We start from the raw sequence: 28,000 nt of genomic DNA, 5'->3' as shown, positions 1-28,000 counted from the left end.
GGTTGGGCGGATCGTCAACTCGGACAGCCGCTCCGCCTCCAAGGCGTTGTGGAAGAAAGGATCACCCACAATCGGGAGGTTGCACTAAAAGGCGATAAACAAGCATCAATGTATGTATTTTATAGACCGCTGAGAAAGAAAAGTGCGACCGTGCCAGCTGAGCTTCTGTGAGGCGGGATTTTGGGGCTGGGACTGTGTAAATGCGTCGCCCCGTTATGCGCTCAGGAGCAACGTCAAAGAAATCAGATTCCTCTGGGCGACTTGTGTTTACACAGGAGCCATCCAAAGCCACGTTTTAGCAAGCAAGCCTGGCTGGGACAGTACAGTACAGGACTGTTGAGCGTTTGACTCACTGCCCATGCAAACAGTGGAGGAACAGAGCAAGGGAGAAAACTACAAATACACAACCATATAAGTAAATTGACTTGAAATCCTTGAGGGGAAACAGTCCATCGTGGAGAGAATCTGGAGAGGTTTGGATAACATGGAGTGTTGTAGCTGATCCACAGGGCGAGCACATGTTGTGCACGTAGCTAATTGCTTCGTTGTATGAACTTTCACTGTGGATGTGGACATGGAAACTGTTGCAAACTAACCACAACTACGCACGACCTTGGTTGCAAGGAATGGTACATCGGTACTGTTTTTTGAAGTAGTCTTTAGTCCCGCAAAAGCTGTCAACGAGCCTCGGCCGAAAGTCTGCTGGGTCGACATGGAGAGTCAGGATGAGAAGGAGAACCACCCGCCGAAGTCGGACAGGAGGTTCGCGCTGACTTACATCGGCTGGTCCTCGCTGGACAGGCGGACCACCCTGCCCATGCTGCCGTGGCTGGTGGCTGAGATCCGCAGGAGGAGCGAGAAAGGCGACTGCGGCCCCGCGGTGCAGCCGAGGGAAGTTCAGCTGGTCCTCAACCCCCACTTCGTCCGATGTGTCCCCTCCAGCAGCAACAACTCTTCAGTTTTCATATTCGAGCACAAAGCACAGCTCATCTCTCGCTTCATTCACAACAGCAATGACCTCACCTATTTTGCCTATCTCCTGCGGGGTCAGCCTGACAACCCCGAGTCCGAGATGTCCTGTCACGTCTTCAAGGCCTGCGACCCCAACCAGGTAGGCCTGCTCAAGTGCCAAAAATACCCTCACAGCTGTGCCAGGAACAGTAAGGGAGCGCACCTCATACCAAGGACAACAGACTGACAAAACAAGCGCATCAGGGGTGTAATTCACTCTGAATTGCACAGTATTTCTGCAATATTATAAACCCAATGTGAGGTTTCATTGACCTCTCATATGCTGCTCATATGTCCAATTTGTCTCGCTGTAATGTCTGGGTTTTTTTTTTAGAGTGAATGCCTAAGGGTTTTCAAATTAAAAGTCTTGTTTATGGAGCTCATAAATAAGATATATTTATATATGAGATTCATAAATCTACATTATTTCATGATTTACAGTGATGATCACCCATCTATGATGACCTGAATCTTGCTTTTGCTGTAAACACGAAACAAAGGAATGACCTGCAGAGCCTGAATTGAAAATCTCCTTGAGGTGACAACTGTGTCATTTAATCTCAAACACACAGCAGATTAGTCAATAGTCAAAACATGTTTGCTCTGGTATTAAGTATTTAGGCCAGCGGTCAGGGAGGATGATGAACAGAGCACCCTGGATTTTTGGTAAAGTTAATCCATCCCTGTGCTTTTCCTCTTTAGGGGATCAGACATCTCCCTGGTGCCTATGGTGTGATAACAACCACAACTGTATAGACACAATATCGAGTCAGCACATTTACATGCTGATCAGCACGCCACTCTTGAGTAATAAAGCGAATTGTGGTCAAAGAGAGAGTCAAAATCAGGAAGGTGGGAGTCAATGTGAAAATCAATGTGCAGTTGTGCTTTTTCGTCTTTGCTGAGATGCACTTTAGGTCGTACTGTACGCGTTTGACACCATGCTCAAGAGCTCACCCCAGTGGCACTGATGTGCAAGCTTTGAGTGAGAGTTTGTGATAGTGAAGTTTTCTTGTGTTTTCTTGTGTAAACACATGAATCATGTGGTTTGTGGTTGTGTCTACATGATTCGTAATGTACTGTAACACAAGCTGAAGTGTCAAACACTTGTTCACGTCGTTCTTGTTTCTGCAACGAACCAGGAAACCTTCACAGACTGTTCACAAACAGAAATAAGATGTTATGCACAATTTTTTGCATCAGTCTTATATGTGCCTGCGTTGTATAATGTTTCCTGTGGTATGTGCAGGCGCCTGAGCAAGCAGTGTGTCTGTAAGTCAAAACTGAGAAGACGCAACAAGTTCAAGGCAGACACACTCTCAAGTTGTCTGGCCTCTGTACTTGGATCCCAAATGTTTGCAGCAGGCAAGACGGCATCTTGAACATACCTCGCCTAGCGTTATTACGCAACAAAAACTGGTTTGGCAGCCAGCAAGCAAGCAACATGTGCAAGGTGGAGCGTGTGGAATGCATGGGTTATTCACTGCTGCCACACACAACATCCTGCTGAAGTCCTTGTTGATGATTTGATTATTTGCCAGGTACTTCCTGTTTATAATACAGGCATTCTTATTGTGCTACTGTGGATTTTCTATTCAGCCCAGCTGATTTTCAAGACATGATAAATTATTGCTTTATTTTTGGGGGACAGGTGTGTTTTCAAATCTATTATTAGCTGTGGACATGACAGGGGAACATTGTGCAAACCCTGAGGAAAGATGCCTGGCCTGTAGCAATATGCAATATGATGTGAAAGGTTAAAATAAAATGACATACATGATGTCTTGAAGGGCAGAGAAGCTAAGTTGGCTCAAGTGCAGTTTAGTATATCTTGTGTGCATAGAAATAAATGGAGGTTAACTTGAAGAAATGCTAACAAAAGCCAAGTCTGTACGGAGACATGGATGTGTGTTCCTTTGTTTTGAAAAGCCGGGCACTGACAATCAAGTCTGACTTCCTCAACTTGAAAAACAACTTCAGTCCTCGTCTCTGTTATAAAGGTTTTTGATCCAGCTGTAATCGGTTATGCATAAGGTCTGGCCATTTTTCTTTTTAAGAGTCAGACATAAGTGGACTCTTGATTGAGGTATCCATGACAACAGGCCCGACATAAGATTTTGCCAGCGTAATATCAAACAGTGAGTTAAACAAACACTGTCGTTTAGAGGTTAAATGTAACCGTTGAAGTGGCTCAGAGTGTGGGACATTCATTTACAGCCTCATGGCAGCAGGCACAAATTTAACACGCATTCAACCTGACTCAGTATTGCCATTATCAAGCCAGTGACATACAGTCTGATCCTGTACAGTGTAAACCACGAGCCCTGGGTGTGTTTTTCCACCTCTGCTCTGACTTGGAACTGGACCACGGTGGCCTCACTCACTGGGTGACCCTCTGCTGACTTGCGAGTGCTGTTCATCCTTCAGTGGCACGTAGTGACAGTGGGACACGCTCATGAGCCAAGTCGGGCCAAGAGTGATGCACATGACATCAGACATTCATGTGCTTCAAAGCCAAAGTGGGATGAAAGGTCATTATTGTCTGCCTATCAGCTTTTACACTAGGTCACATGGATATCTTTTTTTTTCTTTTTTTTTTATCCATCTGTATTATCATAAAGCACAAACGTGACTTTTTCCATTCTCCGCCATTGCGTGGTGTTGACAAGCTTGTCCTTTGTCACACCTGTGCTGACCTTTTGTCAGCCACGGCAGGTGATGTGGCCCAGTCACTATCTGTTAACATGATCACATTTCTTGCTAAACAAGACATGAAAGACCAGAGATTGTTATCTGGTTGTCATGATAAAGTCTGACAGAGTGCCGTCATCCTCAACAGTGAATAGAATATTGTTCCATGTCACATCCGAGCAGGGATACATTGACTTTGCTTGAAAATGGTGCCTTCATTAGCTTCCATATTATCACAAAACACTGTCACAGCCAATCCTTTCCATTATTTGCAGTTAATTCTGTTTAGATTTATTGTACATTGGCTTGACCATGCAAATCACAGGATTAAGTAAGTTCTTTTTACACTGTCAGCAAATCATGAGAGTTAACTTGTACTAACAGAGAGCTGGCGGTGTTTTGTCAGTTTATAATGACATAATACAGACGTACACCATGGAAAAATCACGTGTTATTTGACGCCCAAAAAAAAAAAGAAAAGAAAAAGAAAATAAAACTGCACGGATTGAAAGGAAAAGCCAGTTTGTTTCACTACTGTCTTGACACACAATGATTTCCAGCTCTGATATGAGCTCCCGCCCCATGTTTAGGTGACACAAGAGCCTTTGTTTGCTTTGTTTTAAGTCGGGACATAAACTTTGTTAAACTGAGGCACACAGGTTTCCCTCAGGCACATGGAAAAGCACTGGGAGGACACAGGGCAGTAGCTGTAGTGAGGTTTGGATACAAACGTGACAACAGTGAAGTGCTTTCAGAATGAATCAGAGCTCCAGGCACATAAACACAGTTTTGTGTACTAAAGCAAGAATATTTATTTTGAAGTTTTAATAATAAGCAACTTTTTTTTTTTTTTTAGTTGCTTATATTTCATAGTTTCTGATTCAGTTCTTTTTAACTTGTTGAAATCAGACATTTGAATTTTGTACGTAGGAAGTTTAGCTGTAATCGAATTTTTAAAATGTATCTCTAGTAATTCCGCAAGAACTTACATCGATTACTTTTAACTTAAAAAGCATGTAATCTTGTATTGCTGCTGGTCTGAAATGCGGACTTCCATTTCTCTGTCTCTGTCTGTTTTCATCCTTATCTTCTATTGACACAGTGATAACCTGTGTGTCTAATTAGGCCTAATCGCAGATCATGCGGGCGAGTGTGTTGGGTCCTCACTGCTTCCCTGTGGTTGGACCTAATGGTGCCGATAAGGGCAGCAGAACTCCGTGCCAGCGACTGTTTGATCAGATGTTCTTAGGGCCTTTTGTAGGGAGGTTTGACATTACATGAGCCGTGCGCTCAGAGTGCTCTGGACTCTACCAGCTCAGAGAGGACAATCCTTGTGTTTGTTTTCTCCTAAGCTCTAAAGCCGTGCTTGGCCGCTGGTTTATGTAGACAAGCTTTGGATCACAACCAGTGTTGCTGATATTATTTTATAAAGCCAGGCAATGATAGGTGAAAATTAGACATAAAAACCAGCATGAAGAACCGTTGGAGTGGGAGGACATGTTTGAATAGGTTCCCAGTGAAACACACATGCTTTACTCCCTGACAACGTTCTGCCTGTCTGTGCTTGCCTCCACCCAAGGAATGAGCACCTCTGCTGGCTCTGTATTGGGTAGACTACAAATAATTAATGGTGGGGTGGCGTCATCTTACTCATGTATAATCCAGCAGCTCCTTTAAATGTTAACAAAGTGCTGTCATTTTTTCCTCTGCGGTAAAGTGATGCAGGACACATAATTGCATGACAGAACAGACAGTGCAGCTGTGATTCTCAGCCGCTAAGGCCTCTGAATTATCTCGACCTTGTAGTGTCAACACTTGCTTTCGCCAACGCAGAACTGCCCTTTACTCCGCAAAGCTACTGTGTTTTCACAACTGGTGAATTGCATGTTTTAAGTGATTTTGTGCTGATATTTCGGTGCAGACATTGGTTTTGGCGGCTTTTAGGTCTGCAGTATCTCAAAAGACTCTTTGACGGTTCCTGAAAAATAAGGCAGCTAACAGTTAGAAAGTGAATCACACAGGTCAGAAGTGTGTTTGAGTGAAAAACAGGCTTGAGTATGTATGACCAAGAACCCGCCGCCCCCATCACCTGCCCTTTTCCTCATCTCAATACAGTCCTCTGTCACCAGCCATGCACGGCTCAGCCCTTGGGAAGGCAGGGACTTGGAAAAATGGGGCTTTAAAATAGCTCATGTTGCCACAGCAGCAATATGGCGGACAAGTCTTTCATCTCTGTGTCTCGTACATGAGCGGGCTTCTGTGAAGAGCAGGGTCAGACTTTCTCAGGATGTTTTATTTTCTTCCCAGTCTTTCCTTTCCTGTTTGTCTGCCCCTCTCGCTTCTATGTAGTTCTGCTCACACCTCTGAAGTATATTGTTGCATAACTTCCCTCCCCGCTCTACATATGTTTGCTCAGTCAGTACACAGCTCTTATCGGATACCATAGGAGGTGTGTGCAGTGTGTGCAGCCACTGTTTGCTTTAGCGCTCCTTGTTGTCTTAAACACAGTATTTGGCTGACCTTGGCTGTGGCCCTGGTTCGGGTCACTCTCGCTTTTCAGGGAGCAGCATTTTAGTGAAGCAATAATTCACTGCTCTCTTTCCCTTTCGCTCTCAATTGCAAAAAGTGCCTAAAAACTGAACTGCCTTTCGCACTCTCAAGTACCGCTGAAGAATTTGCTCATATTTTCTGTCTTGACTTGTTGGAGGCAAGTTACCAAAAAATACATTTCCTATTTGACGCTGGCTGCTCCTGCAGGTGTTGAACAAGTTGCAAGTGTCTAACACGGTGGAGCAGAAACTGGCTCTGTGACCTTCAAGTCTCTGATTTCTTTCCTTTTGTCTTCTGTCCCACAGAGTGTGGGTGTTCCCTGGCTGGCTGCCCTGTTCTGACTCCATTGTAATGTTTAGTCTGTCCTTATTGTTGACTAGCTTATGCTAGTCCAAACCTTTTACTGTGTTTGTTTTTAACCATTACGTCAGGTCATGTAATTTGCCTGTCAGATCAAGTTCCTGAGCCAACTGGAAATGCCATATGAACATAGTTTTCTTGTTTTGTGTTGACTTCGGTTTGTCTACATTAGACCTGTACTGATATGATGGCACTATTTTATATGTGAAGGGTGGTTCACTGTAGCCTACGGAGGACAATCTATTTGGGCTTTTTACTTGAACTTTTCTAGGTAATAAGGGTTATTGCTGTTGATGTTAATGTGGTGAGTTGGATGATAGGATGAGCCGCAGAGAAAATATCCCCTGGTATTTGGTTCCACCTCACTTCCCCTTCTCTTTTGTTATGACTTTCCTTGTTAATGTTTTCCTATTCATCATATCCCTTCTCTCCTCTCTCCTTTCTTACAGGTCCCTGAGGTGATCAGCAGCATTCGCCAAGTGTCCAAATCCGCCCTAAAGGAAGATGCCAGGCCCAAACAGGAAGCTGACGAGGCCTTCTACAACTCCCAGAAGTTTGAAGTGCTTTACTGTGGCAAGGTATGAATCTGTGCATACGCTTCAGATATATGGTGTGTTTCCATTTATACAAGGTCACTGAATGGATGCCGTTGGATTCCAGGTGACGGTCGGGCACAAGAAGGCTCCATCCACCCTCATTGATGATTGCATCGATAAGTTTCGTCAGCATGAGGTGGAGCGCAAGCGCCTGCGCCTGCTGAACGGGCAGCGAGGGTCCACGGAGAACGCCCCTGTAGAGTTCCTCATCGGGGAAGAAGCAGACCCACTCTCCTCTGTTCTGAGTGAGAGGATGGAAGACCCAGAAGTTCCTGGAGTGGAGGACGTGACCAGAGGTGGAGGTAAAGGCAGTAACAAAAGGTCAAAGCTGAATCAGCAAGTAGCTTTAGTCAGAGATTTACGACGCTCGGTCGCACGCTCTTGAAGCTTCCCAGTCCTTAGCTACCGTTGCTACGCTTGTCAAGCTTACCATTCTCGCACGGCACATTATCACAGTGGGAGAAATTCTTTCATTTTATCATATTTCAACATGAATCTAAATAAACACTCGGGTGTATCTGTGTCGGATACACAGGTAAAAGCCTCTCCAATAGCGCCAGTCAGAGCAGCCTGCGAGGAGCGTTCCCCGAGTGCATCCTGGAGGACTCTGGATTTGAGGAGCCTCAGGAATTTCGCACGCGCTGCAGCAGCCTGGCAGGGAGTCTGCAGAAGAAGCCAGGGGAGGGCGTCATCAAGGGCCCCACACGCCGCAGACATGCCAGCGCACCAAACCACGTTCAGCCGTCTGATGCAGACAAGAACCGCACCATGCTCTTCCAGGTAAAGACAAACATTTCCACGAAAAGTGGCAATGTTGATGCTGCAGTTTTGCTGATGTCTTGGCTTCAGAATGTGCACAGCGGCTCAGAGGCATCTTATCTCTGAGTCCAGCTTACTGGCTGACTGCAGACTGTCAGGCCGTTGACACTGAGAAGATTTATCATCACAGCAATGTCCTCTCGTTAAAACCTATGGCTTAGTATGCTTTCAAGTGCTCGGCCTGGACTGAGAGATCTGTTATATTTGAATTACAGTCATTTTTGCAGTTAACTAAAATGAATGAGTACTCTGTGTGATTGTGGTGTAGATGGACAACATACAATTTACAGTTGATCTGAGTCATAAGGATGTTTTATTCTCTTTTGGACTGAGTCCAAACTTGTAGTGTTTATGAGGTTTTTTGAGGTTTATGGGCAGAACTTTAAATATACTCCTTTGTCAGTGAGAAGATGTTTTTTTTTTTTTTTTTTTATTAGTTCCAAGTCATAACTTGTCTTGAAGAACTTGATCCCACCTGTCACACCAGAAAACCAAATGCTTGCTAGCCTAAGCGTGGATTGCCACGGCAGCTTGGGTGCTTGCTCAGTTCCCCCTCTGAGCTTCTCATTACTGCAAATCATTTTTATGTGCACGTGCGCTGGCAGTTATAAAGTACAGACCAGCTCGGCCCTCGTGTTGCCGCTTGAAGTTAAAGAGGCTGTAACTCCCGAGTAGAATTTGTGACCGCGGCGCTCCTCCTGTGTAAACGTATGGCCGCCGCCTTATGAAAAGCATGCGGGGCTGCTGAGCGAGCCAGCTGCCATTCCTCACACACCATGCCCATTTCCTCATGAAGCTAATTTTAAAAACTAGAGCACAACGCTCAATATGATACTCTACATAGCAGTCAATTATGGGAAAAATCGTTGGTGCAGACTTGTTGACCTTGATTTTGTGTGTGTGTGTGTGTGTGTGTGTGTGTGTGTGTGTGTGTGTGTGTGTGTGTGTGTGTGTGTGTCATTGAACAGGTCTGAGAACAGTCATAGTTGTTGTGATGAGATAGGTGAAACTGTTATCCTCTTATTATATGCATGATCTACAAACAGCCTGAACATGTTATTGTTTTTTTTTATGTGTCTGACCAAAATGCACTTTTTGCGTGTCACAGGTGGGGCGTTTTGAAATAAACCTCATAAGTCCAGACAGTAAAACAGTGGTGCTGGAGAAGAACTTCAAAGATATCTCATCCTGCTGTCAGGTTGGTTTATTTTTACTCGTCGTATTTACACTAAAAGCCTCTCTCTTGTGTCTCTGCTGCAGTCCTACTCAGTGGATAAGGTCGGACTAATTTCATCCATTGCTTTTCCGAGACATCTAATACATTAGTGCCCGTCTTTACAGTGCAGCAGGCTTTTTATGTTCAATCCTTAATTTGATGGCAAATGACATCTTTATCAGTGATGTAGAAATCTGTTCCCTTTTTTCTTTTTTCTGTTTTTTCTTTTTTCTTTTTTTTATTACTGCTCGATGCAATCCCATTCCTTTAAATGGGCGTCCTGCATAAAGATAATGCAGTGTCTCGTAAGAGCAAAATGGTGCTTTTACTAATTGAATGGAAAATGGAAATGGACAATGTTGAAAGCCATTATGGTGTCAGTGACATGTGCTGTTCTTAGTTTCAGTTTTATTTTATCATTTGTAAAGCTTGACTGAATACACAGATACAGAAGTATGGCCGTCCTTCACTGTGATTTATTCTAGTTTCCTGTTTGTCTCGACTTTGACACAGGGCATCAAGCAGACCGACCATTTTGGTTTCATCTGTCGGGACCAATCGGAGCCTGGTCCCAGTCAGTATTGTTGCTATGTGTTCCAGTGTGCCAGTGAGTCCCTGGTGAGTCGCACAGAACATCACTGAAAATCACTTCAGCTTTTTATCTTCACTCAATATTTTTTTATTGTAATCTCCCCTAAAATGTCTGTGTTGTCTTTGTGTGTGTGTGTGTGTGTGTGTGTGTGTGTGTGTGTGTGTGTGTGTGTGTGTGTGTCTGTGTCTGTGTCTTCTCCCCACGTTTGACTGTGTGTGTCAGGTAGATGAGGTGATGCTGACGCTGAAGCAGGCCTTCACTACAGCAGCAGCCTTACAAAGCAATAAAACCCAGGTCCAGCTGTGTGAAGCCTGCCCAATGCATGACCTGCACAAGCTCTGCGAGCGGATTGAAGGTAAGCCACATGAACGCAGTCACACATCCTGCACTGCTCTCCGCCTTGACTTATGAATATATTGATGCATGGCCTGTTTCTCAGAGTTAAAGCTAGATGGAAGAGAAGTCTTATTTCCTCTTCTGTTTTTAGGTCTCTATCCACCCAGAGCGAAGCTAGCCATCCAAAAATATCTCTCCCAGCTGACTGACAATGAGCAGGCGGAGATTTTTGAGCGAGTTCAGGTGAGGTTCGCCTTTGCCTACAGGAAGCCTGAAAAACTAGTGACATATTAACAGTTTTTTGGTGATTCGTTGCTAGAAACAGTTACTTATAGTATTTATACAAATGTTGCATCTGCTTCAAAGCAGTGTTTTTCTTCCATCATGGTTTTCGGGTGTTTGTGTGTCCGTGTGTGCAGAAGCTGAAGTCCGAGTCAGACCAAGAGGAGAACGAGCTGGTGATTCTCCATCTGAGACACCTTTGTGAAACCAAACAAAAGTCCCACCTTCACATTGGAGAAGCCCCTCAGGTAAACACTTTTCCCGTAGGCAGGGCTGATGTTTGAAAACCACCTCAACTGGCTCCTTTGGACTCGAAGGAGCAGCAGCTCTACCTCTCGCTAAGGCTGAGCTCACACACCCTAAGGAGGAAACTCATTTCAGCTGTTTGTGTTCGCAATCTCAGTTTTTTTTAGTCACTACTAGAGTTCATGACAATAGGGGGGAGTGTTGGAAATTATTTGTGACTTGGCACCAGTCTGCCTGTCCATTTCGCGCTCCATCTTACCGCTTTTATCCCAAGATACTTAAACTCCTTCACCCGGGGCAGTAACTCCCCCCCAACCTGGAGGGAGCAATCCACCGTTTTGTGGCAGAGAACCATGGCCTCAGACTTGGAGGTGCTGACACTCATCCCGGCCGCTTCACACTCAGCTACAATCCGCCCCAGTGCGGAAACAACGTTTTCTTTAAAATGTATAGCGTGAATGCCTAAAGGGTTTTTAAGAGCCTTGGTCAAAGAGATGGTCAGAAAAGTCAATTTCCATGGAGATTTCCATGTCTTTCTTGATTATAAAGCAGGTGTAGGCGCTACGTTAGCGCTCAGGGGAATGCACACAGTCTGTATTGAGAAACTGTGGCTTAAAATGAGCTGTTACGGACTTCTGGTGATGTGACAACAAAAGCAGTCACCGCTCGCAGCCATGCCCCAATCCCCACCCACCCAGACCCACCATCCGGGCTTGCAGGATTTGGTTTCTCTGAACGTTTACCTGAAATCTGCTATTTTTTTGGTCACCGACCTGTTGTCACTAGAGCTCCAGAGAGCAGCCAGAGGGGGGGTGTAATACTACATTGAGGTGGTTTGTGCTTCTTAAAACCACAAATATATCTTCTTATGGATCAACACCTCAAATAAAACACAGGAAAAGTGTAAAAATATGGAGCTTTTTAAAGGCTTCTGAAAAGGAATGGACTTTATTCAGAATAGTGTCTCACCCCTCTGTGCTCTCTTCCCACAAATGTTAACTTTAAACGTAAAGTTGAGCACTACCCATCATCTATCCCATGATCTCGCCTGAGGGCCTGTATGTTAAATATTATCACTCAAACGGCAGAGCTCCAACAACAGTTCCGCTATTACTGAAGCAACCAGCAGCCGTAGGCTACTCCCCGCAGCCTTGGCCATGTGGGTCTGCGACAGTATGGGTAACACTGAGTTTGTGTACTTACTAATCATGGCAGTCACATTTTATTAATCGTGTCTGTGTTGATCTTTCCTCTGTCCTCTGTCCTTTTGTTGTCGTCTGACAGAATGCAGCAAACAGCTCGGCAGCAGCAGACGGCGCCGCCACCAGCAGTCGCTTCAAACTTGATATTCTCAAGAATAAAGCACGCACCTCCCTCACCAGCTCACTAGAGAACATCTTTGCAAGGGTGCGTCTGAGCAGAGAGAGTACATTTCCTTTTCTGCCCCCCCCCCCCACCAATTTCATCTTTATTTAATTTCCTGCTCGTTTTATCTTCACCATTTCTCTCCCTCTCTAAGTTTATCCGTCTCTGCCTCTTACTCCTCCACCACACCAGACTGAATATAGTCACTGTGCTGTGTACCTTCAAGCGTCTTCCTGCTCAGTCTTTGTATCAGTTGCTCAGTTGTTTCTGTGCCACTGCCATACAAGGGATTTGGATTGACCCATATCTGCCAGTGAGACAGCACAATAATTCCTCAGTAGAAGGACCCAGGCAATCTGACACCTCTGCTGCCATCTGTTATTGTCTCAGAGACTAAACTAAACTAAACACTTGTTAATGTTATTATTACCAACGATACCAAAAACAATTATTTTTTGTAAATAACAGAAAAAATGGTTGTGTAAAAACGTTGTTAATGATTTATGTTTTTTTTTTTTTTTTTTCTCCATTTGTATTTCCAGAACTTGTTTTATATTGTGTAATCACCTCTGTTACCAGGGTGCCAGCCGAATGCGGGGCCGCCTGGGAAGCATGGGAAGCATTGGCAGTTTTGAAAGAGTAAGTGTCCTTGTGGAGGAAGCAGAGAGTTTCCAGGGCTTCGCTCGGGGGACTCTGGGAATTCTCACTTTTTACTCAGTGGCTCTTAAAAGCATGTTATATTCCAACTCTGTCCTCAGGAAAGGAAGATAAGCATGCTTTCACTTTCATTGGTGTCAGCAGTTGGAGGCTGCCAACAGCGCTCCTCTCACATGGATACACGATTCCACACTGTTAGTTATTCCCACATAGTTTTCATGATGAAGATGCATTGGCCAGAAGACAGACTTGTGCGGCAGGGAGTGTGTTTACAGAGCTGTCCATGAACCATTTGGGGTTGTTGGCTCCACTGCGTCACTGCTGTGCAGAATGTGGAGTGAGGGTGTGATGTAGTCCCACTAAACCCCCCCCCCCCACACACACACACACACACACACACTCCTGTCACATTGTCAGATGCACAAAGGATGTTTTAAAGATGAAATGATCGAAATCGATGCAACAGAACCAAATATATTGTTTATTTTTCTTTCTGGTCAAAACTCAGTGCCTACATTACCCCCATTGCATCTGTCTCCGACAGTTTGGTCATGGATTTGGGTGTTAGCGGCGGCTAATGTAATCTCGAGCCTCTAGCCTTCGAGCAGAGATGAGGAGCGGCCTGCAGAGGTCTGCTAGGTCTCGTTTCTAACTCAACTAACTTGTCGTTTTTTCGTCATCAGATTTCACGCGTCTCCCGCCGAGGCCACAAACGGCTTTATATAACTTTTTACACACATGCAGAAGTACTCCGCAAGACCTGTAAACGGACTTTGATGTGTAAAATCTTTGAAGTTTCCCCTTTAAGGATGTGATGCTTGTGATGTTAAACCACCAAGCCACCAAAACTTTGTTACTTATAAAGAGCGGGTATTGTTGTTAGTTTCATAAGCACTTCCAAGTAAGTGTTTATAAGGATCTTCTTCACTCTCAGGTGCTGCCCTTGTGTTTTATTTCTAACAATCAGAAGAATGTTGTTTGCCCTGTCATTAAGCGAGTGAGTGGTCATATGGGGATTGTGTCAGGATGCCGGTGGCAGGCAGGAAATCCAAGTCAGGATGTCCAGCTTGTTTTGCATCTGCTGAGCCATGCCTGTCCTGGCTTCCTCTTCTCGGCCCTGTCACAGGACACGGCGCGCTGCACGGGTGTCTGATCTCAGCCACTTCATCTTATCAGTTTCCTCAAATGTACAAATCACAATTAAGCCATTCAGCTGACAGCGCGACTTACATGTGTGCGGTAGATGTAACTGACCTTTTTGTGATCTGCAATGTGATTGTCATTGCAGGGACTTTTGAGGTCGTTCCATTAGACCTTGAAGTTTAAAAAAAAAAAAAAAAATTCTCTTCAAGTATTTAAAAAAGCAACTCAAATATCGCGGTCGAGGGAGGACTCCAAGAGCATGATGGGAGGAGATTGCAGGGTTTTCATGTGGAGTTTCGTCGACAAAGATCCTCCCCGCCAATAGTGTGTGATGCTGTGAGTCACAGGACATTGTCCATTAGAATACAATAGATGTGTGGGGGTTGTACTGCCAGGCATGAAGCCACAGTGAAGTCTAAGAGTGTTGAGAGGAAAGTTGAACCTGGACTGAGCCTTGCTGTGGGGTGTCTTTGGCTAGGTGAGTGCAGACCTGTAACTTGAGTCACTGAGTGTTTCGTCTGGCTTCAGGCTGAGTCTCTGAAATAGAATTAGTAGCTGTGTGTGGTTTGACTAGACATTTAGAGTGATTTAGAGTGAATCATTTTGCTTTTTCCCAGGTTATTGACCTACATAGTGATACATGATATTTTAGTGGAATTTGGGATTGTATTATGTGTTTATCTTGTCATTATTCTGCCATTTTTTTTCACTCAGTCAGAGTCAGATAGATCAGAAAATCCAACCATATTTAAAAAAAAAAAAAAAAAATCAGAATCTCATAAATATGAATTACTCTTGAAGGGTTTCAGTTAAGCGCTGACATCTTTCTCCCTTTTACATTTTTTTCCCTCCTCAGCAGGATGAGGAATCCCCTGGTCACTCCCCTCCGGGTTCCCCTCCCGCTTTCCCCGATGACGACCCGGAAGGCGGCCTGCAGTTCCGTCGGCGTGCCCACACCTTCAGCCATCCACCTGTGAAGAAACGCATCTCCTTCGAGGGTCAGCCGGCCAGCGTCAGCAAACAGGCGCCGCTGCGCAGACAGCAGTCTGTTAACCCAGAGCTTCTGCAGAGCAGGTAACTTGAGTTTCACCTGTCGGTCACTGCGTTGCTAGTTTGAACCTCTGGGAGAAAGGAGTGATCAGTGCAGAAAATGCAAACGTTGCAGGAGTTGATGTTTTGATGAGTGAATTCTACTAAATTTCTTTCTGCAAGGGTGAGCTTCTGTTTTGTTTGAAGATATCGCTAATGCTAACTGTGCCAAAAAAATCAGAACATGTTGCTTTTCTTTTAATCAGATTCGCACTAACTAAATATTTAGTTTTGACCTTTGATGTGCACACAGACAATGTGATCTATTTGCAGCACTTTGATCAGTCCTAAATCTCTCTACCTCCCGCTTCTCTATCCTTGAACAATGGCATCACACGTTTCCTGTCACTGTTTTGATCCCTCATGAGTTCCTCCTTGTTTTTTTTTCTGTGCTCCGACCAAAAGGCTTTTTCTTTTGTGTAATGTTTGTTTTCCATTTGTGGGCATTTCATGTTTGGCTCGCCCAGTCCCGTGGCGGTCTTGAGAAAGCGCAGCGTTTCGGAGAGCGAGTCCTCCTTCAGCCTCCCCTCCTCCTTCTCCACTCCCACTTTCCTGAAAAGCTTTTACCAGGGCTCCCTGGGCTCCCTGGGCTCCCTGGCAGACAGTGGGAGTCTCAAGAGGTGAGAGGGGTTGCTCAGACAAAACCCCCCTGCTTAGAGCCAAACGCACCAGCCAGGGTTTTGATTAAGGGGATGAGATGGGTGGGAGGGACGAACTGGTCTTTGCTGGGATGGTAGTAGCCGCATACATGTTGGCTGTCAAACCTTTTAACACTCGCCTTTTTTGTCCCTGTATCTTTGTACTCTTTTCCTGTCTATCCACTGCAACTTTTTATTAGTAAAGATACTTTCCAGCTCTTTCTTTATTTTTCCCCATCGTCTCTGCTGCTGGACTCGCCCTCTTCCTGTTTCACTCAGAAGTTGAAGGGGATGCTGATACACCCCTCTCTTGTGGCATTTGCATGTGAATTTGAAGCTTTTTTTTTTTTTTTTTTTTGCACGGCAAAACTGTATTTAACCTGGATTTATGGCCTTTACTGTATAAAACGACATTTCACACTTGTGCCACCACCTCTCCTGACCAGTCGTATTCGCAATGCCTTAGGGTTGCTACTCTTAGCATCATGCTGATTCAAGTCAAGTGATATGTTTATTCTGAAAGGTTGCTGTCAATATTCAGCTGCAGTAATTAATCAACTAATATAGAATGTTCAAGACAACGCGACATGCCGTGGACGTGCCTGACAGTCTGTAGATCTCCTGGCGCCGCCTTGACAGGGTTAGGTGTCTGGTTGGCAGATCGTAAAGGTTAACATTTCCATTATGAATGAGATTCAGTGGAAGCCGACTATTGTAAAATGTCATATCCACAGGATGTTTTTCTCCTTTGACAGCGCTCCAATCTCCCGAGCACTTGCATTGATAATGCGGCAAAAGGAGCAAGACGTGCTTTTTCTGCCTGCGATGTTGAATAAGAGCAGGTTCAAAAGACGACTTGTCGAGAAGTCTCGACCTGCTGGGTATTTAAATCCGAAGATGTCAACATACTCGCAGCCAGGTTTACGTCTTTGCTGCGCTTTGAGCTTACTTTACCCCGGTGACTTTTTTCTGCGACATTTCTTCATGACCTGACTGACAGGAAAACATGAAGGGGGTAATATGTCAAGTGAGGAATTTGAATCTGTTAAAGAGGCGATGTTAAATGTGCAGAACAGCCTGTAAGAGCAAAATCCTTGTCTCTGTGACATTTGTCTCAGTCCAAGGTCACTTCCTGTTTTTCTTGCCCACATGATCAGGCAGGCACTTGCTTGCTGATCAAGCTTATTATCTACAGTAACTCAAGTGATCCTCAGTGAATGATATTAAAACCTTGTTTCTTGAATGTAAGTAGAACGTAATCTGAAGTACACGGTATTCATGAAATTGCTTGAGTACTGAACATTTTATTTGAACATATAACTGATATAATGTACTCTGAATGTTGATGCCCAAAAATGGTTGTAATTTATAAATAAAGTAGATCCGGGGCCAGCAATTCAACATATTTATTTGTACAAATGAATAATATAATAACTGTCAGATTTAATTTTGCTGCTGTTCATGAACTGCAGTGCAAAATGTCAAGAGAGGAAGAGACTGAGCAACAGAGAACAAACACCATGACACGGTTCATCTACTGTAATATTTCAGATAATTACATTATAATGAAAAGTGTCACATGTGCAGTATAAGCAACCCAATCTGCAAAAGCTGCTCTCATTGTACTTTAAACAAAAAAATTGTTTTGTTGCTGTAGGGTTTGGTAGTTGCATGGTGCAAACACCATATTTGACTTATTATATACCACAAACTCTTCTGCATAAAGCACACAGCATGTTAGAACAAACAGCAGGCGGACTTCACAGACCCTCACTGCCTTTGCACATATGATGAAACACTGTTTGCACCATCAAAATTGGCCCTTTAAGATTTGGCAGAGCACTGACCAAGCGTTTCTTTTATAATAATGTGTAATTAGTTTTTACCCACATTTAGTGAGTTGGTAGGTGTGAAATTAAAGGTTTTCAGTTATGACTCAATACTATGCCTAACTTGCACTTGCTGTGCACTTCTTTAGTTACTTTGAATAAAAGCATCTGCCAAATGATTCGATGTAAATGTGAACCAAAAGTGATACTAATAATAGAGATACTAGTAATAGTACCCCAAGCAGCTCAAGTTTTCTTCTGTACTAAAAAAGTAACTTCTTGGCTGTTTGTGTGGCTGACGTTTGTTGTCATTTTACATACTAATGGTGAACTGTTGCTTTATTAACAAGGATATCGGGAATCGGCGCATGTTTTTCATCCGTGTGCTTCAGGTAAATCTTGACCGTTTCTCATCAGCTCGGTGAAGCTGAGATGAGAAGCTTGCATAAGGTTTCTTAAGTGTGAGATGAGATCAGTATTTGTGCTCATGTACTGAAGGATGAGTACGTGTGTGCCTGCATTTTGTAAAAGAGTGCTGAAGGAGCGCTGGTGTCAGATGACACCTGACTGATTTATCGGGTGTCTGTGACGCTGCTGTCCTCTCTCGTAGCAATGGGGAAGGCAGGAAGAGGACCCTGTCTGGGTGCAGCAGTGACTCAGTGAGTGGAGGTTTCCCTCCGACCCCACGCAGGGTCTCCTGGAGACAGAAGATCTTCCTGAGAGTCGCTTCGCCGATGAATAAGCCATCCGCATCCATGCAGCACCCAGGTCTGGTAACAAAATCCCTCTAGCAGTTCAGGCAAGGCACAACATGATGCACAATGAATATGGTCTGAATAGTGCATAGAAAATGAGAACGAGGCAGGAGGAACATTTGATTCTTGACTTTTAAATTGCAATAATACATGTGGAAAGCAGTAAAGGTTGAAAGGAAAGAGGTATTTTCCCACTTCATCCTTGTAAGATGAATGCAACAGTAATCCTCCTACCTGTTCTTGTCTTTAGAATAGTCTTTCCTAGCTCACTCAGGGAATCTTAAAGAAATGTAGCGAGCAGATTATTCTCAGATTCAGTGAATCTTGGAACGAACATCACAAAATTGTCAGTCATGCTTTGTGTGATTGTTTTTTTTATTTTGTAAATGCTGCTTTCAGTGCAGTGGTGCACTGTATCAAGGCAAATCAAAATAAAAGTGGTGTTGCGCTGAGAAAACCGGTCACATGACTTCAGCAGCCGTATTTGAATTGCCTATGTTTGTTGTTGTTAAGCACAGATCCTCACTCATCCCAAATAGAGGTTTTCATTTTATATGCCTTCATCCAAAATGCTTTACAGTGCCGATAATATGTGCACTCTTTTTGTAGCCCCAGTTTTGTCTCCACCAACTGTTTGATGCTGCTCAGTTAGCATCACAATGGGTTACAGTGGCTGCTGCTGCTGCAGGAAACAGGGCTGATGAGAGTGGTAGATTAAACCATACAACCAATATGCTGTCAAACCCAAACAACAAGTTAGAAGATGCTGGAAAGCTCTGTAGTGATGCAGAGTTGGCTGATATCAGACAGTTATTAGATTCATTGCTCATACAAAAAAAATGTAAGTTAAAAATCTATTTTCCATGTGTACTTTAATTGATGCTTTAGATCACTCTGATGCAAGGGAGCTGCTGCCTCTCTCTCCTCGCTCCTCGGACTCAAGTCTGGACCCTTTCGGGCGTCTGCTGTCGCCGACGGGTGACCCCCTGTCTGGGGGGAGGCCTAAGAAGAAGGGGGCTGACTACCGGTCTCTATGGAAGACTGCCATCCACCAGCAGATCCTGCTGCTGCGCATGGAGAAGGAGAACCAGAGGCTGGAGGGTGAGTATCAGTCACTACTATGCATATAAAGTATGATAATCAACCTTGAACAAATCCCTCTTTTGGTCACATGACTGACAAAAATGAAGAACACAATGTCTGTAGTCTTGTTTGCGATCATTCACTTTGATGTTTAGTGCATTAGTTTCTCTGCAGACACAGAGTATTTATAATTTGTCATGAGGCTGTAGTTTTTGAAATCTGCTCACACTGGCTCTTATTGTTAAGATTTATCAGCCTATGAAGAAATTTATCACAGTGGGAGCTTCCACTCTTGTCCCTTTTCCTCACCTATCATCAAAATTTCACTCTCTGACACTTGGAGTCTTGTTGTTCCCAGCTGAGGCTTTATGAGCGTGGACAGGGATTGAAGGCTCAGAAGTAAGCGACTCTTTAAGCTTTCATTTCTGTTTATTTTGAGAGGTCAAACGTTGCCGTGTTGGTTTGGGATTCTGGAGCACAGTTATATTTAGAGCTAAACGTTGCGGTCCTTCATACTGACACACGTTTCAGACACAACGCAGATGCACAAACATTTCATCGACTCAGTAGGTTAAAGTGCATGCAAACTAATTCTCCTTTTTTTTTTTTTTTTGAGAAGCCAACAGTAGCAGCACTATTAGTTCATAGTTCAGTAAAATAACAGGATATACAGTAGCTTTGGCAAAACATCGCCCTCTAATGGCCAAGGTTACTTAGGGTGCATTCCAAAGCCTTTTTCTTTTTTTTTCTTTTTTTTTTTTAAGCACTCCTTTTTTTTCCACTCCTCTCCTCACAACCACTTGTCCCCTTAACAGGAAGTTAACAGGAGACAAGAGGGGGGATAGAGAGGGGAAGAGGAAGTAGAGGCCAGTTGGGACCGTTAATTAGCTTCTTTATTATCAGAAATAGATCTTTAAAATGATTGTAGTTGCATGATATAAACTCCATCTCGTAAATGATGTTGTAGCATTTCACATTAACATGTTGTTCCCAGAGAACAGATGGAGTGAAAGAGTTTTAGCCTTGGGATGCACCTGCCATGTGTAGCCTTTAATGATTCACTATACCAATACATCTCTTTCCCTTTGTTTGTTACTATGACACCAATGCTGGTCTGAGGACCTAACTGTGAATAACCGTTTTCAATAGAAGGTAAGCGATACAAAAGGAGCCCCTTGGGATCAAGGCAGATGGTTTGCATGATTTTGGGTGTTGGTTATTATATTCATTCAATTCAGCTTATTTTGCTTGCATGTTCAGGGACGATCATACTTCATGGTGTTCTTGTCTCTTTTGTCCTTTGTACCTCTCATGACTTCAGCATAGTGAAGATGGAGTTTTGATGTTAATGCGGGTATTGTGGCTTGTGTTTACATGGTAGGCTTTCCATGGTAACTGGTGGCAAAAGGTGCTGCTCTCAGATTTGACATCTTTTTTTAATCAGGTACATTCTGTGTTACCAAAGCAAACGCACTTTTCTAGTACAGCCTCCTTCGTTGGTCTTTGGTGTTGGTTTTCTGCCACGAGGAGAGAAAATCTTAATCGATAAAATTATGTTGAATGTGTTCATTTCATCTGTGTCATCTCTTTTTGATTGGGTTGGGTGCGCTGCAGCGAGCAGAGATGAGCTGCACATCCGCAAGATGAAGCTCAACTACCAGGAAGTGGGCCAGTGCTCCAAAGACGCACAGGCATTGTGGGAGAGAAAACTGACTGCCCCAGGCAGAACAACAGTCCCACAAGACAAGGAGGAGATGTACCGCGTACTCTGCCAAGGTGATAGATGTGTGTGTGTGTGTGTGTGTGTGTGTGTGTGTGTGTGTGTGTCTAAGTTTTTGTGTGCGAAAGAAAGCGAGAGAAAGGGATAGTGAAGATATAATCTTCATCTTTGTGTGCAGGTGTTCCCAAGAGCAGGCGCGGGGAGGTCTGGTTGCTCCTTTCCCATCAGCACCGGCTGCGTCAAAGGCTGCCCCAGCGCCAGCATGCCCCGGACACCCCCTACCATGACCTGCTGAAGCAGCTCACCGCACAGCAGCACGCCATTCTGGTGGATCTAGGTGTGCACACGACTGTACAAAACAAAAAAAATGGGGTTTTATTTAGTTCAGACATGGGAAAATGATTCAGACTGATCCATGTCAAGGAAAAAGTTTTAAGACAACTTCAGCCTCAGTTGCTCTATGAGTAGAAGCTGTGATTATTTGTAGGTGTTGTAGGAGAAGTAGTTTGGTTGTTATTCTCCTTACGATTACTTATCCATGGGCGAACTGCCTCTTCTTGTCATGTTAGCTTAATATCATCTGTCTCCCTCCCCCTCAGGCCGGACCTTCCCCACCCACCAGTACTTCTCAGCCCAGCTGGGTGCAGGGCAGCTTTCCCTTTACAACCTCCTCAAAGCCTACTCTCTGCTGGATACAGAGGTACATAACCATAATCCTGTTTCCCCGCAGTAAATCACTTCACTGGCGTGTGATCGTGGTGGCGAATGTCATGAAACTGGTTGTACGTGGCGTGCGCTCTTATATTTTTGTGCCACACAGGTTGGCTACTGCCAGGGTATCAGCTTCGTGGCTGGAGTGCTGCTCCTGCACATGAGCGAGGAACAGGCCTTTGACATGCTGAAGTACCTGATGTATGACCTCGGCATCAGGCGGCAGTACAGACCTGACATGGTGTCTTTGCAGGTGAGTAGTCGAATGAGTGGGAGGACCAGTTCAACACAGCAGCAGAACCCTCTACATTTCATCCCTGCAAGATAATTTAGGCTTAGACAACAGACATAACAAGAACACCCACTGTTAGTATCAAAGAAGACACCGTGATAGACAGCAACACATAGATATGACCAAAGGGCGCTGGGATTAAACAGCAACACATAGTACTGCACCACAGGATCGTCCCGATTTTCATTCTCAAAAACATGTGCTCTGAATAATTTGAGCATTTGAGCTCAGAAGAATAAAAGAGCTATCATTACACATTGTGGCATTTTAAATTCAAATGCTATTGTACAAGTGTCTAACCCATTAAAAACAGTATGGCCTGCTGTAAAAGATGCCCAGCTCGCCTCTCACCTATGTGGCTTATTAGTCAGCAAGAGCAAACAGCAGTCAAGTGTCTCCACCTCTTATTCAAACCACGCCTGTATGTGCCTGCTCTGTTAGCTCCAGTTAAACATCAGCTGACCTCACCTGGGCGAAAGCGTCAGCAGGCGTGGTAATGTTTAATCCGTGTCAGGTAACCATTTGTCCGAGCACCGCTTCTCCCTCACGCCGCAAGACCGACCCAAAGATTTTCAAAGACGAGAGGGATTTGTGCCGTTTTTGTTTGTTTTTTTCTTCCTCTGTGCAGTGGGTTTAGTGCGAGGACATAAAGGTACCGTGTATGTTTTTATGTAACTGTCAGGAAACTGAAAGACAGATAACAGGCTAATCTTAGTTTGACCTGACTTCTGCTTCTCTTTTCTGTCTGCCGTGCATTCCACTGGCGCACTTGTCAGGGTCATTGTAATGTGTTGCAAGAGAGTTAGTATTGCTCGTCAAATGCTTGGCCCTCCATGTGCGTGTCTGAGCAAGTCTCTAAGACAACACTGGCAATACTAGAGGAGCTTGGGTAAAGGTTCATTTGACAGCTGGTAATTGTTTTTAGCGCTGTGATACTCTCTCCCTTGCAGATCCAGATACGCCAATTTGTTCTGGCACAGCTTGTTTCGACCTGTACGTGCATTAATACGAGAGTGTTTATGCCTGTGCACACTGTGTGTCTGTGTTATCCCAGGTTCAGATGTACCAGCTCTCCAGACTGTTACACGACTACCACCACGAGTTGTACAATCACTTCGAGGAGCACGAGATCTGCCCGAGCCTCTACGCAGCGCCGTGGTTCCTCACCCTCTTCGCCTCGCAGTTCCCTCTCGGCTTCGTGTCTCGCATCTTTGGTATATTTTTAGAATAATGGCCCCCTGCATTTGCTCACACACAAATGCTTATCAGCATAATGCTATTTTCTAAAGAGGCTGGCATTTAAATAGCCTCATAACAATTACAGCTTAAAGGTAAAAGTGTGTAAAGTATTAGTGTTTTGCTTGTGTGTGTGGTTTGAATTTTTTTTTCTCCTCTTTCTTTTTTTTCAGATTTTGTATTTGCCCAGGGGACGGAAGTGATCTTTAAAGTGGCCCTCTGTCTGCTGAGCAGCCATGAGGGGGAGATAGTGGAGTGTGACAGCTTTGAGAGCATTGTGGACTATCTGAAAACTACACTTCCCACTCTCACTCAGACACAAATGGAGCAGACCATTGCCAAGGTACAAAGTGTGAAGTTCAATGAAATACGGTCTCAGGTTTCCAAATAATTAAGCCCAGTGAGCCATGGAAACGTAATACATATTGCATGGTTGGTCACGGGTTAAAAGCTCCTCAGTGCTTGTGATGGTGGAAAATGTGTTAAAGGTCTGTAAAAGGTTCAACATTACTTATTTAGCATATTGTAAGACCAACATTATTCTTGTAATCATTCTTGTAGTAGGCTCTGTCAGTTCATTTACTCCACCTGGTATTTTTATTTTCAAAGTTATTGCAAATAAAACTTTATCAATGGCATTTTGATTTAATGTGTATTTACAGTATATAGAGGAAGAATTGCTTTCCCTCTGTGCAGTCTTTTAAGATAATACCAAATTCAGCCACAGTCATCAAAAGTCCAATTTAGTTTTATTACAATAGTCTACTTTTAAAACTTAATTTTGGATGTCAGTTTTTCAGATTTGATTGTCAGTTAATTGTGCAAATATTATCTAGCTTATTAACATTAAAGGGTAAGTTTAGATATTTTTCTTTTGTCAACAAATCCAGTGAAAAGACCAAAACCAACAAGGGGTTAGTTTCCTGCTTCTCAGCCTCCAACCCATTTGTTCCTAGTAAAGATGTAAATCTTTTAAAATTGGTCACAAAATATATATCCTTAATATAAGAAAAGGGCTAAATAATTACCCCAAAACAGCTGGACACTATACTAACAGGAGTAAATAGTGAACTTATTATTGCAGGGCAACTGTCTTGATGTGTGACCTTTTTGTTTGCCAGGTAATGGAGATGGACATCTCCAAGCAGCTGCATGCCTATGAGGTGGAGTACCACGTCCTTCAGGATGAGATGTTGGATGCCGGACCGTTGCCTGACGACTCGGACCGGCTCGACAGACTAGAGAAGACAAACGTGCAGTTGAAGAAACAGAACATGGACCTGCTGGAAAAACTTCAGGTAAGGAAGAGAAGGATCCGACTTCCATGGTGAGACCATCTCCTCATCCATCACCTTTGATAAACATTAGTTTAAATGATTTTGGGAAGCAGTTACATGTGGGAAGTTATTAAGTTATCAGTTTATACTTCCCTCTTTGGATGGATGGACTGGTGGTGAGGGACTCTGTCGTGTTGTTTACACATCCACGACAGTTTCTGATGGTAGTATCTCAGACTACCCATAGATGGCGCTAAAATATAAGATTAAAAACACTGTGGAAATGATAGAAAAGACAAAGGAATTGAAAGCTGTATACATGTCAAAATACTGTATACTGAGCAACAGTATGCAAATCTGGTGAAGTCACACCTCATGGTCCTCACATTAATGAAAGTTTTGAGCTGCTCTGATCTCTGATGCGACCGAGAACATTCAGTGGACTGTCAGCATCATGGTGTTGGATAACTGTTACTACAGTATTTAAACAAGTCATTTAAACAAGCCACTGGCTCTATATTAACTACATTTATGTTTGATTGCACTTCATTGTTGAGGTTTTTAAATGGGATCCCAGAACAAAGTCACAATAGTGTTAACTTGTAGTTGACTTTTTAGTATTTGTATCTCCTGAGCTTTTTAAAAAAAAAAAAAAAAAAAAAGTCTCCCCTCTGTCCAAATTTCTTTCTTTGTGTTCTACCCTGCGTTTTGTGAGGTACAATGTCTGTGTCCTCCAGGCTGCACGGCAGAAGATTCAGACGCTGGAGACGAGCGTGGAGAACTTCCTTTCTCGGGAGAGCAAAATGAAGCACATGATTCGCTCTCTGGAGCAGGAGAGGGCAGCTTACCAGAAGACCATTGAACGCATGCGCTCGTGCCTTCCCCCTGACACCCTGACAGATGTGGAGATGACCCAGATCAAAACAGGACCCAACGGGAAAGCCAAAACTGCAGCCAAGAAGCCCTGATGGCAACCGGGGGGGGGGGGGGGGGGGCTGGCTGCTCAGGGCGGACGCACAGACAGAGACTGAAGTGAACAAATGGAGACTGCTTTAGTGGAAGGCTGCTGAGCTCCACAGCTATTGTTGTTGTACTGCTGCACAAGAGCAGCAGCGCTTTGTAAATGTGTGATGTCTGGACTTGAGATGTGCAGACTGTATGGGAAGTATCTACGTGGTATTTGTCAGCAGATAACAGAGTTGTGGGAGGATGGTTTCAGTTACATTAGCAAACAGACTGCTCCATCCGTGGATCAGAGCTGCTGTTCTGTCTCATCTGTGTCACTGCCAGTTTGAAGGTGAGATCAAGACGCACAGCATCCTTCCCTGTTCAGAAATCTTAGCAATCACAGGCATATTTTCTAGATTGACACAAGTGAGAAACGTGTCTGCCTGTGCAAATGTTTTTGAGCACTGCCTTGATGTATTTACTACCAGTCTCAGTAGCTCCACAAAAAGCAGTGAACAGAAGGTGCCTGCTGGCAAACAATCCTTTGGACCTCAGGTTCAACGTATAGCCATTACCAGTGTGCATAATCCTGGAGTTGAGACCCCATTGTTTTTGTTGCTTTTGAACTCGTGTCTGTGATGGAAACGCTGCCTCAGGCTAATCACATTGCTTTGTTATTTCCTTTTATTCACTTGAAATGTTTGTGAATGTAATTTCCCTCCAAAGATCATCGAGATAATATTCTGTTTTTCACCACAGAGGCACGTGGGCGCACGTCTGCCGTATTAGGCTTTGATTATCAGGGGATGTATACTATCTATCTTGTTGCTCATCACTCGGCACAACACCACTGCCTTTCACGTGAGAGATCTGTAGCGCTTGCACTTGCTGCTTTTAAGGAGGAAGTGTTTCTTCCAAAGCTCAGGCAGGATGTGAGGTTGTCTGCCTTCTCAGTTTCCTGTGTGACTGACCGCGGTGTCGCCCCTGTTTTTAGCACCACGTTCAGACACTTGAGGTAGAGTTCACAGAGGAAGGTGGAGGAACGATGTGAATGTACCACACATGCCTCTGTTTGAAAAAGTCAGTATGACTCTTTGTTTTTTTGTCAGCCCAAGGTTATGACAGAAGTAGGAGCGTCTCTTACAGCAGTGTTGCATGGCTCAAGGTTTCAAGACAACACATATCAGCAGTTGCATTGTTGTTGGTCACATGTGCAATTCTGTACAGTTTGCAGTGAAAATCAAGGGTTTAGGTGAGTAGAGAGACTGCAAAGGAAATGAGAATGTAAAGACATTTCCAGTTTCCTTTTGAGCTACTCAGTGTATGTACACACACACACATACACACAAGCTGTGCAGTGAACTGGCTGAGTGCATAGGCAGACAGTTCACATGAATTCAAAGAGTGTCCCTGGCTCTCTCCTCGTTTTTGTTTTATCCCACCTCCGTGTCTGACTCACCGTTGCCAGTTCTGATTGAAAGCAAAACAGTCCTGGGCTTTCATAAAACACTTCAACATTTAAACCAAGGTGATGTCTGTCAAGACAGAAATCACTTACTCACAGTGTCTGTCGGTCTTCCTGTCCTTGGTGACAAGTTGTGGTGACACATTCATGTCTATTTCAGCGTAAAGCTTTTATTCTCAGACCTAAGTCCTTTGGCATGCAGTACGATATGTTTATGTTTAGCAGTCCTGCATGTTTGCATATACCCAGAGCACTCGCCTACTTTTGCTACAGTTACAGGAGCTAATTCACACAAAGTTTGATAGGTTGATATATCCGTCCTGACGTTCCCTGTCAGGGTGAAATGTTCTTGTGGTAATTGAGGTGACGTTGAAAAAGTTTGCACCAAACTCCTCATAAATAATAGAGAAATGGTCGCCTCTGAACAGCAGGGATTCTCTCGACAGTTCAGCAAGTGAAACATCAAATAACTCATCTTGAAATCTGTTGAAGGATATGTAGGATACAGTGCTGCTGACAGCTTTCCTGCCTCTTTGCCCGTATTTTGCTTATTTAGTGTATTTGTGCAGCATAGAAATTGACCGTGGAACCAAAGATGTGGTTGTTTTTCTCAAAAATGAATGAATTCACCCAAAATGCTGTGATGTTTGTTAAATGTGATAACCTTTTTGTCACTACACCTGCTCAGCATTCTTAAGGTTTGTACTAAGATAAAAGCTTGAAAAGATACCAAATATTGGCGGTAAAAACTTGACACTAAAGAAAAAGACCATTGGCCGACTTGTTTACTCATCATTACACACTGTTTATTTCCTCTCAGCTTATTAAGTAGTGCCAAACATTATGATGGCCTTTATTCTCTATTAATCGGAGATAGACCGTTTTGTCGATATCTAATGTAAAGCATTTCGTCGTAGTCAGTGAAGGGTCTTCATTTTACATCAGGTGCTTTGAGTCCTGACTACTAAATAGAGCTTGTATCACTGTGTTTTAAGAAACTGTCAACATGAGGGCTACACAAAGGAACTGTCATGAATTCTTCAATAAACCTCACCATGCCTTGTTTTCTGTCTACTCATGTCCGAATGTCTTA

General features: G+C 43.9%; 1 protein-coding gene across 3 annotated transcripts; it reads left to right on the top strand.

Moving 5' to 3' along the window:
• Positions 1-5: 5 nt before the first annotated feature.
• On the top strand, positions 6-27,972 carry tbc1d4 (TBC1 domain family, member 4). 3 transcript variants are annotated; one of them, XM_087169730.1, is made up of 23 exons: positions 6-1,111; positions 7,062-7,190; positions 7,273-7,510; positions 7,744-7,988; positions 9,136-9,225; positions 9,757-9,861; positions 10,058-10,190; positions 10,323-10,414; positions 10,591-10,701; positions 11,984-12,106; positions 12,644-12,703; positions 14,724-14,938; positions 15,421-15,573; positions 18,031-18,188; positions 19,064-19,276; positions 20,873-21,034; positions 21,157-21,315; positions 21,578-21,678; positions 21,799-21,942; positions 23,036-23,195; positions 23,391-23,560; positions 24,339-24,515; positions 25,232-27,972. In XM_087169730.1, exons 1-23 carry the CDS (start codon positions 713-715, stop codon positions 25,460-25,462), a joined length of 3,768 nt encoding a protein of 1,255 aa, XP_087025856.1. In that variant the 5' UTR covers positions 6-712; the 3' UTR covers positions 25,463-27,972. The 3 variants fall into 3 exon arrangements, with proteins under 3 accessions (XP_087025856.1, XP_023286413.1, XP_023286416.1); XM_023430645.2 differs by having other exon boundaries at positions 14,721-14,938; XM_023430648.2 differs by lacking the exon at positions 15,421-15,573 and having other exon boundaries at positions 11-1,111; positions 14,721-14,938.
• Positions 27,973-28,000: the final 28 nt, after the last annotated feature.

This window comes from Seriola lalandi, unplaced genomic scaffold (genome assembly GCF_002814215.2).
Source record: "Seriola lalandi dorsalis isolate HSWRI2012SDOR001 ecotype SW California unplaced genomic scaffold, Sedor1 jcf7180002054908, whole genome shotgun sequence".
Classification (NCBI taxonomy): Eukaryota; Metazoa; Chordata; class Actinopteri; order Carangiformes; family Carangidae; genus Seriola; species Seriola lalandi.
The sequence above is the reverse complement of the archived record's forward strand: the minus strand, read 5'-3'. Positions and strand labels throughout refer to the sequence as shown.